At 44.4% G+C, this 12331-nt stretch overlaps 1 protein-coding gene across 1 annotated transcript in view; it reads right to left on the bottom strand.

The window, feature by feature from the left end:
- Window positions 1-12331, bottom strand: part of LOC121281438 (glutamate receptor ionotropic, delta-2-like) — a 448441-nt gene that overhangs the window by 122567 nt on the left and 313543 nt on the right. The window contains exon 9 of the mRNA XM_041194383.1: window positions 1326-1427. Within this exon, the coding sequence (XP_041050317.1) occupies window positions 1326-1427 (102 nt within the window). The remainder of the gene's footprint in view (window positions 1-1325; window positions 1428-12331) is intronic.

Raw genomic sequence — 12331 nt, 5'->3', positions numbered from 1 at the left:
TTTTTAAAGGGTACATTAATTTAATCCTAAACTAACACTGGCCAAATTAATCACTGTAACTGTATTCTACTCTGCTCATTTACTAATGACACCGAACTATATGAACAGGTAAAAAGAGGAAGATAAACAGAAGTCAGAGATATCTAGAGAAATTAAATAGATAGGTGAAGAAACCGTGGATCGATTTTATTATAAGCTAATGCAATTCACATTTGAATAGGATGTATGAAATCAATAAAATATGAAGCATTATCAATAGTCAAAGAAGGGAAATATCAGAAAAAATAAATTTTACCAATACCACCGATCAATCACAAAGTTTCCAAATGTGTAGTTGTATTCAGCAAAGCTAATACAATAGTGGATGGATCTCAAGGGCATTTGACTAGAAGGTGAAATAAGTTACCTAACCTTGTACAGATCATTGGTGAGGCCATAGTCAAACACGGTGCAATTTTGGACACCCTACCTTCAAAAAGAGAGGGATGCATTGAGAGGATTCGGGGAAGAGCAAGAAGGATGATTCCAGAACTTAGAGCAAAATCACCTGATGTTGTGTTGATTAACTCCTTCAAAAAAAAATCAAAAAACCTTGATAAATATCTAGTTGGGAACAGGAATGAAGCTTACAGGAATCAGTATGGACTGAAATGGTCAAATATTCCATGGAACACAATGGCTCCTACTGCCACTGGGTCTGATGCTTGTTGTTCATAAGGGGCAGTGACCCATCATACTGAAGAGCAGATTAATAGGTATTGTGATGCTCGATTTCTTGCCTTTAAGAAAACATTGATGCAGAAACTCCCTATGCGATATAAAATTGTTGGGGCAGAGTTCATGATAGGGTAGATTTTACAAGGCTTGTGGAAGGGATAGGCTTGGTGTATTGACGGGCCTTTTCACATTCTATACTTTCTTACTGTATCTACTATCTGCTTCATTCTTGAACGTGAAATGTTTCAGGCAGCAAACATCATCATTGTTCCTGTTTACATTACTGCCTGAGAAGTATATCAGAAGAGGTATTGAGGCAGTGGAAGAGAGACTCCTAAATATAATAAATATGATTAAGTCACTCTAGTGACACATGAGTCTCAAAAAAATATGCAGTTCTTGGCATATTGTTCTTGGCTAATTTTAAAGAAAATACCTGATGTGAGGAAGTCACATAATACATTTGTGTACTTAAATCTGACAGTTAAAGTATAATAATGTTGATGCGAAAAATGTTATAATAATTAAACTAATGTTGCAAGTATTTAATTATGATTGTAGGTTGCAAAACATCCTACTATGTATAAAGGCAAAGAATTCTGTTTTACCAGTACTGTCACAACTCGCAGCGTCACTCCTTCCATACTGTTTTCCAGTTTTTGATCTATTAGAGAACCATTCAATCCAGTGGTTGGACTCCAAAGTCCTAGCTATATGGAGAACACAAACAAGTATTATTAATACAATGTCATTAACTTTAATTATAACATAATTATACTGTTTTAATTTCCTAAAGATCCATGTTTGTCACAGCTCATTATACCAACATGAAGACAGTGAAATTATAATGTAATTAATATAATTATACTGTAAATATATAAAATTGGAATAAATCTTTGTGGTGCTGCTCACAATAAATTGGAGAATACATTGGAATTTATAAAGAAAGAGGCGCAATGCCATAGAGCACAAAATTGTCCTGCTGCTAAAATAATGATATGTTTACTTTTTTATCTATCCCTTGAATTATTATTGCTGTAACCCGACACATCCTGGGAGGTTAATTGTTTTCTTTCCCCTTTTCAAAAGGATTTTGAAGACACCACCAGTAATTGTCAGGACCTCTAGTTGTCCAGTTAAATCTATTGCAGATTTATGAATATGATGTTTGAGCTAATCAGTGCAAGTGGGAACTTTGAAATATTTTGATCACACTTGATTTTTAAAGAACAAAGATGTCCAAGTGCTTAAAGTAGCTGGTGTGTCACTTTGTAGCGTGAATTTTCAAGTACAGCAGACCAACTACGCCTCATAAAAATAGCTCTTCCTCATTTGTAATTCTGAACAGCAAAGCCAAGATTTTCCACTTGGGGATGGCAGGGAGGGAAGGTGACAGTGCCTGATGCAGTTAATACTTATTGGCCTGAAATTTTTCCGCATCGGGCGGGCTCGGCAGGAGCGGGTGGGGGCAGTCGCGGAGCCGATTGCCACCTGCGATGGGTTCCGCACCGCCATTTTGCCCGCCCAGCGTAATACGCAAGCGGTCGCGCTGAGCGCTACCTGTGCGGGCGGAGGGAGGAGGAAGAGTCAGGTCTAGAAAGAGTGCTTCGATCTCTCTGAGGCACAGAGCTGCCTCAGGGAGATTGAAGTGCTTTTGAAAAAAGTAAATACATGCAATAAAAATTTAATGAAGCATGCCCCTCATGAGACTTTGTCACATGAGATGGGACATGTTTTTATTTTTCAGAAAATTTTTAAATTTAATTCCTAAAAGCTTTAGGAAACCTCATCCCGCTCGTGGATGAAGTTTCCAAAAAAAACGTAAAGGCCGCTTGGCCTTTTCGCCTGCCCACCCAGCCATAAGGTTGGATGAGCAGCGTAAACCTGGGGCTGAACCTTCAGTTTGGCAAGCAGGGACGAGGCCCGCACGCCGAGGCATAAAAAGACGCAGGGTGACATCGGGCATGCGTCCTGATGTCACCACGTGTCATTTAGATTTTCAGTTTAGTGGGCACGCAGCTGACTCGGCTGTACGCCCACAGAGCTGTCAAAGGCCTGTTGAGGCCATTAATTAACTAATTCAGCCCATTGAGAAAGAGCCCCGGTGGTCTTCGCATTTTTCAAGAAACCTCATTCGCGGGCTGGATGAGGTTTCATGAAGGGTTTATAAATTAAATACATTTTTTCATTAAAGTTCATTGACATGTCCCAGCTTATGTGATGCTGCTTTTTTGGGGGGGAACGTGTCTTAATTTTTTTTTCTTCTTCATTAAAATGTTTGGAACTTAAACTAATGTCCCTGAGGCAGCTCTGTGCCTCAGGGAGATTTTTGCACTCTTTCACATGTATGAGCAAAAGAGCGCAGGCCCTGACTCAGTGAACCTCCACCACCACCCCTCCGACTTGTTCACACAGGGAGTGCTCAGTGCTTCCGGGCGCACATCACATTGCGCGGGCCTTAATTGGCTTACCCACGTAAAATGGCAGACCCAATCGGGGGCTCTGATTGGGCCCACTCCCACCCACGTACAACCTCCCCAAGGGGGGGGGGCAGGGAAATTCTACCTCTCAAATCAATTACTTTGTTAATGGCATTAATAGGCCTTTCAAATATCAGTGGGCACGCAGCCAACTTTGACGCACGCCCGCCGAACGAAACATCGCACGTCATTTTATACAAAAACAAAAACAGAATTACCTGGAAAAACTCAGCCTGACAGCATCGGCGGAGAAGAAAAGAGTTGACGTTTCGAGTCCTCATGACCCTTCGACAGAACTTGAGTTCTAGTCCAAGAAAGAGTTGAAATATAAGCTGGTTTAAGGTGTGTGTGTGGGGGGCGGAGATAGAGAGAGAGAGAGAGGTGGAGTGGGGGTGTAGTTGTAGGGACAAACAAGCAGCGATAGAAGCAGATCATCAAAAGATGTCAACAACAATAATACAAATGAACACATAGGTGTTAAAGTTAAAGTTGGTGATATTATCTAAACGAATGTGCTAATTAAGAATGGATGGTAGGGCACTCAAGGTATAGCTCTAGTGGGGGTGGGGAGAGCATAAAAGATGTAAAAAAAAAAATAAATAAATAAATATTTTTTTTTTTCTTTTTCTCTTTTTATAATGGAAATAGGTGGGAAAAGGAAAATCTATATAACTTATTGGAAAAAAAAGAGAAAAGGAAGGGGGAAACAGAAAGGGGGTGGGGATGGGGGAGGGAGCTCACGACCTAAAGTTGTTGAATTCAATATTCAGTCCGGATGGCTGTAAAGTGCCTAGTCGGAAGATGAGGTGTTGTTCCTCCAGTTTGCGTTGGGCTTCACTGGAACAATGCAGCAAGCCAAGGACAGACATGTGGGCAAGAGAGCAGGGTGGAGTGTTAAAATGGCAAGCGACAGGGAGGTTTGAGTCATTCTTGCGGACAGACCGCAGGTGTTCTGCAAAGCGGTCGCCCAGTTTACGTTTGGTCTCTCCAATGTAGAGGAGACCACATTGGGAGCAACAAATGCAGTAGACTAAGTTGGGGGAAATGCAAGTGAAATGCTGCTTCACTTGAAAGGAGTGTTTGGGTCCTTGGACGGTGAGGAGAGAGGAAGTGAAGAGGCAGGTATTGCATCTTTTGCGTGGGCATGGGGGGGTGCCATAGGAGGGGGTTGAGGAGTAGGGGGTGATGGAGGAGTGGACCAGGGTGTCCCAGAGGGAGCGATCCCTACGGAATGCCGATAGGGGGGGTGAAGGGAAGATGTGTTTGGTGGTGGCATCATGCTGGAGTTGGCAGAAATGGCGGAGGATGATCCTTTGAATGCGGAGGCTGGTGGGGTGATAAGTGAGGACAAGGGGGACCCTATCATTTTTCTGGGAGGGAGGAGAAGGCGTTAGGGCGGTTGCGCGGGAGATGGGCCGGACACGGTTGAGGGCCCTGTCAACGACCGTGGGTGGAAAACCTCGGTTAAGGAAGAAGGAGGACATGTCAGAGGAACTGTTTTTGAAGGTAGCATCATCGGAACAGATGCGACGGAGGCGAAGGAACTGAGAGAATGGAATGGAGTCCTTACAGGAAGCGGGGTGTGAGGAGCTGTAGTCGAGATAGCTGTGGGAGTCGGTGGGTTTGTAATGGATATTGGTGGACAGTCTATCACCAGAGATTGAGACAGAGAGGTCAAGGAAGGGAAGGGAAGTGTCAGAGATGGACCACGTGAAAATGATGGAGAGGTGGAGATTGGAAGCAAAATTAATAAATTTTTCCAAGTCCCGACGAGAGCATGAAGCGGCACCGAAGTAATCATCAATGTACTGGAGAAAGAGTTGTGGAAGGGGGCCGGAGTAGGACTGGAACAAGGAATGTTCCACATACCCCATAAAGAGACAGGCATAGCTGGGGCCCGTGCGGGTACCCATAGCCACATCTTTTATATGGAGGAAGTGAGAGGAGTTGAAGGAGAAATTGTTCAGCGTGAGAACAAGTTCAGCCAGACGGAGGAGAGTTTGATAATATCACCAACTTTAACACCTATGTGTTCTTTTGTTCTATTGTTGTTGACATCTTTTGATGATCTGCTTCTATCACTGCTTGTTTGTCCCTATGTGACGTCACATTCTGAAATCCACAATCAGTGCCATGCGCCGCCATATGAACACACTCAACCTCTCCCTCCGGCAGCACCGCCGTACCCTTTTTCAAAGCTGCGCGTGCCCCCAGTTTCATTTTATCCTTCGGCTCATCTGACGCCTCAACAAGAAACTTTTTCTCTTTCTCTCAAGTGCTAAGGAACGCAAGCTCCAACAACTCATCGACACCAACACCCATCTAGGACCCTCCACCCCGGCCTGTCCCTCCGTCCCCACCCCATCTTCCAATCCCAACCCCAGCCGTGTATTCACCATACCCCATGACCTTCCCCTCTCCGATGCTGAACGTTCAGTGCTCAGCAAAGGACTTAGTTTCATACCCTTACGCCCTCACCTCAATGAATTTCGGGCTCGGCATGATGCTGAGCTCTTCTTCCGTCGTCTTTGTCTCCAGGCTCACTTCTTTGGGCAGGAGTCCTCTCCCAGTTCAACGGATCCTTTTACCCATCTCCAATATTCTCCCTCCACCTGGACCCCTCCCTCTGGATTCTTACCTTCTCTTGATCTTTTCATTGAGAACTGTCGGCGCGACATTAGTCGTCTCAATTTCTCTGCTCCTCTCACCCATTGTAACCTGTCTCTCTCTGAACTTACTGCACTCCATTCTCTCAGGTCCAACCCTGACATTGTCATCAAACCCGCTGACAAGGGTGGTGCTGTTGTTGTCTGGCGCACTGACCTCTACCTCGCGGAGGCTGAGCGTCAACTCGCAGACACTTCCTCCTACCTCTCCCTGGACCATGACCCCACCACTGAACATCAAGCCATTGTTTCCAGGACTGTCACTGACCTCATCTCCTCTGGGGATCTTCCTCCCACAGCTTCCAACCTGATAGTCGCCCAACCTCGGACGGCCCGCTTCTATCTCCTACCCAAAATCCACAAACAGAACTGCCCCGGTAGACCGATCGTCTCAGCTTGCTCCTGCCCCACAGAACTCATTTCTCGTTATCTTGACTCCCTTCTCTCTCCCCTTGTCCAGTCCCTTCCCATCTACATCCGTGATTCCTCTGACACCTTACGTCACATCAACAATTTCCAGTTCCCTGGCCCCAACCGCTTCCTCTTCACCATGGACGTCCAATCCCGCTACACCCCCATCCCCCACCATGATGGTCTGAGGGCCCTTAGCTTCTTCCTCGAACAGAGGCCCGAACAATCCCCATCCACCACTACTCTCCTCTGACAGGCTGAACTTGTTCTCACGCTGAACAATTTCTCCTTCAACTCCTCTCACTTCCTCCAAATAAAAGGTGTGGCTATGGGTACCCGCATGGGCCCCAGCTATGCCTGTCTCTTTATGGGGTATGTGGAACATTCCTTGTTCCAGTCCTACTCCGGCCCCCTTCCACAACTCTTTCTCCGGTACATCGATGATTACTTCGGTGCCGCTTCATGCTCTTGTCGGGACTTGGAAAAATTTATTAATTTTGCTTCCAATCTCCACCCCTCCATCATTTTCACGTGGTCCATCTCTGACACTTCCCTTCCCTTCCTTGACCTCTCTGTCTCAATCTCTGGTGATAGACTGTCCACCAATATCCATTACAAACCCACCGACTCCCACAGCTATCTCGACTACAGCTCCTCACACCCCGCTTCCTGTAAGGACTCCATCCCATTCTCTCAGTTCCTTCGCCTCCGTCGCATCTGTTCCGATGATGCTACCTTCAAAAACAGTTCCTCTGACATGTCCTCCTTCTTCCTTAACCGAGGTTTTCCACCCACGGTCGTTGACAGGGCCCTCAACCGTGTCCTGCCCATCTCCCGCGCATCTGCCCTCACGCCTTCTCCTCCCTCCCAGAAACATGATAGGGTCCCCCTTGTCCTCACTTATCACCCCACCAGCCTCCGCATTCAAAGGATCATCCTCCGCCATTTCCGCCAACTCCAGCATGATGCCACCACCAAACACATCTTCCCTTCACCCCCCCTATCGGCATTCCGTAGGGATCGCTCCCTCCGGGACACCCTGGTCCACTCCTCCATCACCCCCTACTCCTCAACCCCCTCCTATGGCACCACCACATGCCCACGCAAAAGATGCAATACCTGCCCCTTCACTTCCTCTCTCCTCACCGTCCAAGGACCCAAACACTCCTTTCAAGTGAAGCAGCATTTCACTTGCATTTCCCCCAACTTAGTTGCTCCCAATGTGGTCTCCTCTACACTGGAGAGACCAAACATAAACTGGGCGACCGCTTTGCAGAACACCTGCGGTCTGTCCGCAAGAATGACTCAAACCTCCCTGTCGCTTGCCATTTTAACACTCCACCCTGCTCTCTTGCCCACATGTCTGTCCTTGGTTTGCTGCATTGTTCCAGTGAAGCCCAACGCAAACTGGAGGAACAACACCTCATCCGGACTGAATATTGAATTCAACAACTTTAGGTCGTGAGCTCCCTCCCCCATCCCCACCTCCTTTCTGTTTCTCCCTTCCTTTTCTCTTTTTTTTCCAATAAATTATATAGATTTTCCTTTTCCCACCTATTTCCATTATAAAAAGAGAAAAAGAAAAAAAAAATATTTATTTATTTATTTTTTTACATCTTTTATGCTCTCCCCACCCCCACTAGAGCTATACTTTGAATGCCCTACCATCCATTCTTAATTAGCACATTCGTTTAGATAATATCACCAACTTTAACACCTATGTGTTCTTTTGTATTATTGTTGTTGACATCTTTTGATGATCTGCTTCTATCACTGCTTGTTTGTCCCTACAACCACACCCCCACTCCACCTCTCTCTCTCTCTCTGCCCCCCACACACACACCTTAAACCAGCTTATATTTCAACTCTTTCTTGGACTCGAACTCAAGTTCTGTCGAAGGGTCATGAGGACTCGAAACGTCAACTCTTTTCTTCTCCGCCGATGCTGTCAGACCTGCTGAGTTTTTCCAGGTAATTCTGTTTTTGTTTTTGTTTTGGATTTCCAGCATCCACAGTTTTTTTGTTTTTAGCACGTCATTTTATGTTCCGGCCCGCCCCTGCATGCCGAACGTAAAATCCTGGCCATTGTGACAGACAGGGAGAAGGGTTGGTGGGTAAACTTTACCCATTCCCTCATCTCTTGGCTGTGCGCAACAAGCAGTACATTTTTTTAGAGGGGGCTTTTTTCTGAGTGTTGAGACTTTTTAAAAACAGACACAAAGCAGGTTTTCTGTAAGTTTAAATCAGAAGAAGAGATAAGCTTTTATTCACGCAACACCAGAATGTAAATACAATGAAACAGCCCCTCTCTCAAACACACAGACACAGGCACACAAGAGATGACTTTCACAGATAACACATGCACTTAGATTATTAAAGGATTTAATAAGAAAACAAATCACATATTTGAATTAGTCCTTTGAGATGAACTTTTGCAGGCCCAGATGGGGTCCTCTCTCATGGTTTTTTGAAGGTGAATGGAGGTGAAAGTCTCTGGGTTTTCAGACAGAGTTGTGGCTGAGCTTCTGCAGAAAAAGAGATTTACTCATGTTTCAGGTGGGAACAAATTAACCCTTCGTTGATTGTTGTTAGACAGGGCTCCATCTTCTTGCTGGAGAAATAGTCCCTCTTATGTCCTGTCAATCTCCAGATTGACTTCCCCTGGCTGGTTCTTGGAATAGTAAGTGTTACCTGAAGTCAGTTTTGACCATGTGACCAGATGATCAAAATTCTACTGTCCACACAAATGATTTGAAGTTAGAAGCCACTGGTACACAATGGGGGATGGATGGCAGCTATTCTGGCCTGCTTTTGATAAATTGGTTTCTCAACACCTCTCTTGTTAAATTTCAAGTTTGCAAACACTGGGTCAGGGAGGGCTATTCTATTTGAGTTTTGGTGAACATTCAGAAAATAGGAGTTGTACATTACACAAGTGATTTTGCAACCAGAATGCCTTTTCAGAGGAGGGGACTCCATCCACAGACATTTATATCTTAATGACTGTCCAGACATGATTTAATCCTTACCTGTCTAGAAACCACAAATAGTAGTCACCTGACTTTCTGGCAGCCATTTTGGGAGAGTGCAGTGTCCGTTATTACATGTTTCTTCCTTTTCTTTTTAAAAAATATAGAGTCCACATTAGTCCAGGGAAGGCGGTGGTACAGTGGTACTCTCACTGGACGAGTAATCCAGAGAATTCAGGGTAATGCTTTGGGGACCTGGGTTCAAATCCCACCACCAGCAGTTGGTGGGATCTGGAATTAAAAGTCTGATGATGAAGAACATGAAACCATTGTTGTAAAAACCCATCTGGTTCACTAATGTCCTACAGGGAAGGGAATCTGCTGCCCTTACCTGGTCTGGCCTACATGTGACTCCAGACCCACAGCAATGTGGTTGACTCAAATGCCTTCTGAACAGGGCAATTAGGGATGGGCAATAAATACTGGCCTAGGTAGTGATGCCCACATCCCATGAATGAATAAAAGTTATGAATATGACTTGTCTTCACTGGGCATGAGACAATGTAATTTCTGCAGTCAATCTTACTTGAATAATTAGTGAGAGCTCCTGGACATGCAAATGACTGTAATTTGTGTGCAGCAGGTGGTTGTAGAATAGCTTTAAGCCCTACATCAGAATGCTAAAGTAGATTTGTGCCTTCCAACCAACCACATCCAATGCTTGCATACAAGCAGATGCAGCCAGATTGTCCATGCAGCATCATAAGAAGTGTAGCAAGCAGTATGTCCATTAGGCATATCTGCTGTGACAAGAGGCTGATATAAATACATCAAACATCTACCTCATTCATCCCTGCTTCTCAGGTAACAGTCAGAAAAAGCACTGAGGAAAACACATTTCACATTCTGACACCAAAAGGGAAGCACAGATGGTGTGAAGCATACTCTATCAATGGATTATGTCCAAACAACTTTGATGTAAGTTATTTTGGGGAGATGGAATGAATGAGAGGTGGTGAATTTTTAGCACAGTGAAGGGTCTGTACATGATGACATCTTTGTGGAGAGAAAGATGATGATATAGATGGAATTGTTGATGCAGTGGCAAGCTGTGGAAGTCAAGAGAAGAGAATGTCTCTTCTAGCTAGTATTGGGTTCTCTTTTGTATCCTCTGAGAGATTTCCCTGCAGTCCTTTGATGCCTCCTTCCTCTCAGGTCTTTGGGACTAGGCTTCTTTGTCAAGCAAACTTGCAGAGGGCAACAAACAAATGCAATCCTTTGATCCGAGCACAGTTATATTGCAGGTCACTGCCAGATTGATCCTCAGGAGTGAAACATGCAAAAATGTGACTATTGTGGGTACACTGTAGTGATTTTCAACTCATATCCTAAAGGTAGCAGCCACTAATATTTTACCAGCTGCTGCTCATTAGATTTTCATAACTGTCACTTAGATTCAAAAATAATTATTCATAGGTTAGAAGGGAGAAAATCACAGTCTGTGCTTGTTAAGAAATAGCTTGATTCAACCATCAATCCCATTGTTTTGAACAGAGCTCTCAAAATTTGTATTGAATTTGACTGTGAATGTTTTGAAATTACACTTGGCCTTAAAACCGTTACGTATTCTGAGGCCAGAATTTTTCACCAAGCGGTTGGGCCCATGACCGACCTGCTCGAGTGTAAAGTGGCGCATGATGACATTGGGCGATTGTCCCGATGTCATTGCGTAATCACGCAATATTTCGGTCGGGGGGCATGTGCTAAACTCGGAAACGTACTCGCTGACAATTAAGAGGGCTATTAAGCCCATTAACAGCGCAATTAACTGGGATTTTTCACTGCCCGTTCAACACTACGGTTGGCGGGTGGGCCAATCGGGTGGGCAGCCTTTGCATTTTTCAGGAAACCTCATCCAAAGGTGGGATGAAGCTTCCATTATTAAATGAAAACAAAATCTATGCACAGAGTTTTTATGATGTCTATGCTCAGGTGACTGCTTGTGTTGCATGGACATTTTTTTTCCAGATTTAAAAATCTTTGTTTGATACTTTTGAAGTCTCCAGCTCCCTGAGGCAGCTCTCTGCCTTCCTCCCACCCCACGCCCCAGCCCAGGAAGTGCTGATCATATCAGCGCGTGCTTCCCGCTGGCTGGCCGTTAATTGGCCCGCCAGCATGAAATCTCAGTTGAGGGCTTATCGCAGGTGATGGTCCATTCCCCAACCACTCCTGGCCCTGCCGATTGCACCTGCACGCTGACCTAAAGATCCTGCCCTGAAAGTATTTAAAGGGCCACTGAGCCAAACAAAAATATACATTTTTGTCAAATAATTTCCTCCCCTCCTTGGACTCAAGCACAGTTAATGATAATCAAAACTGCATTCCTTCCTGAAAGTATGTTCACATTCCTGCTGTGGGACCCACAACAGTGTGCAATGATCACATTGCACCCTTGCAGGGTTAAGCACCATCACACTGTACTCATATTTTTGCTATAAGTAGACTGTAATAATACAAAAAGATTTTGTTTCAAATGCACCAAAACAACAATGCCATGTAAATATGGTTATAGCTTCTGTAGTATCCAGACAATATTTAAACATAAATGGAGTCCTTTCCTTTCTTGTAATCTTTTCTAACTACTGAGCAAGTTAGTCTATCTTATCTTTTCCTTTGAAGATTCCAATCAGTTTGACTTTCTTATGTAACACAGTTTAAACTACAGAGCTAGCCATTTATTTAACCTTTCACTGGTAGCAGTGTTGTGTTTGAAACTTCCTAAATGGCATTTGGATTCAATAATAATCTACTGGCTTGGATTCCTATGGTCATGTCTAAAGTTCCAAAGATAAAAACAAAAAACTGCGGATGCTGGAAATCCAAAACAAAAACAGAATTACCTGGAAAAACTCAGCAGGTCTGGCAGCATCGGCGGAGAAGAAAAGAGTTGACGTTTCGAGTCCTCATGACCCTTCGACAGAACTAAGTAGAAATAGGAAAGGGGTGTTTTCATTTTTAACTTTACCAATTTCTGACGCAGGCTCTGGCCTGAAATGTTAACTCTGTTTCTCTCTCCACAGATGCCAAC

Source organism: Carcharodon carcharias, chromosome 8, assembly GCF_017639515.1.
Source record: "Carcharodon carcharias isolate sCarCar2 chromosome 8, sCarCar2.pri, whole genome shotgun sequence".
NCBI classification, from domain to species: domain Eukaryota; kingdom Metazoa; phylum Chordata; class Chondrichthyes; order Lamniformes; family Lamnidae; genus Carcharodon; species Carcharodon carcharias.
This window is presented reverse-complemented; position numbering and strand designations above follow the sequence as displayed.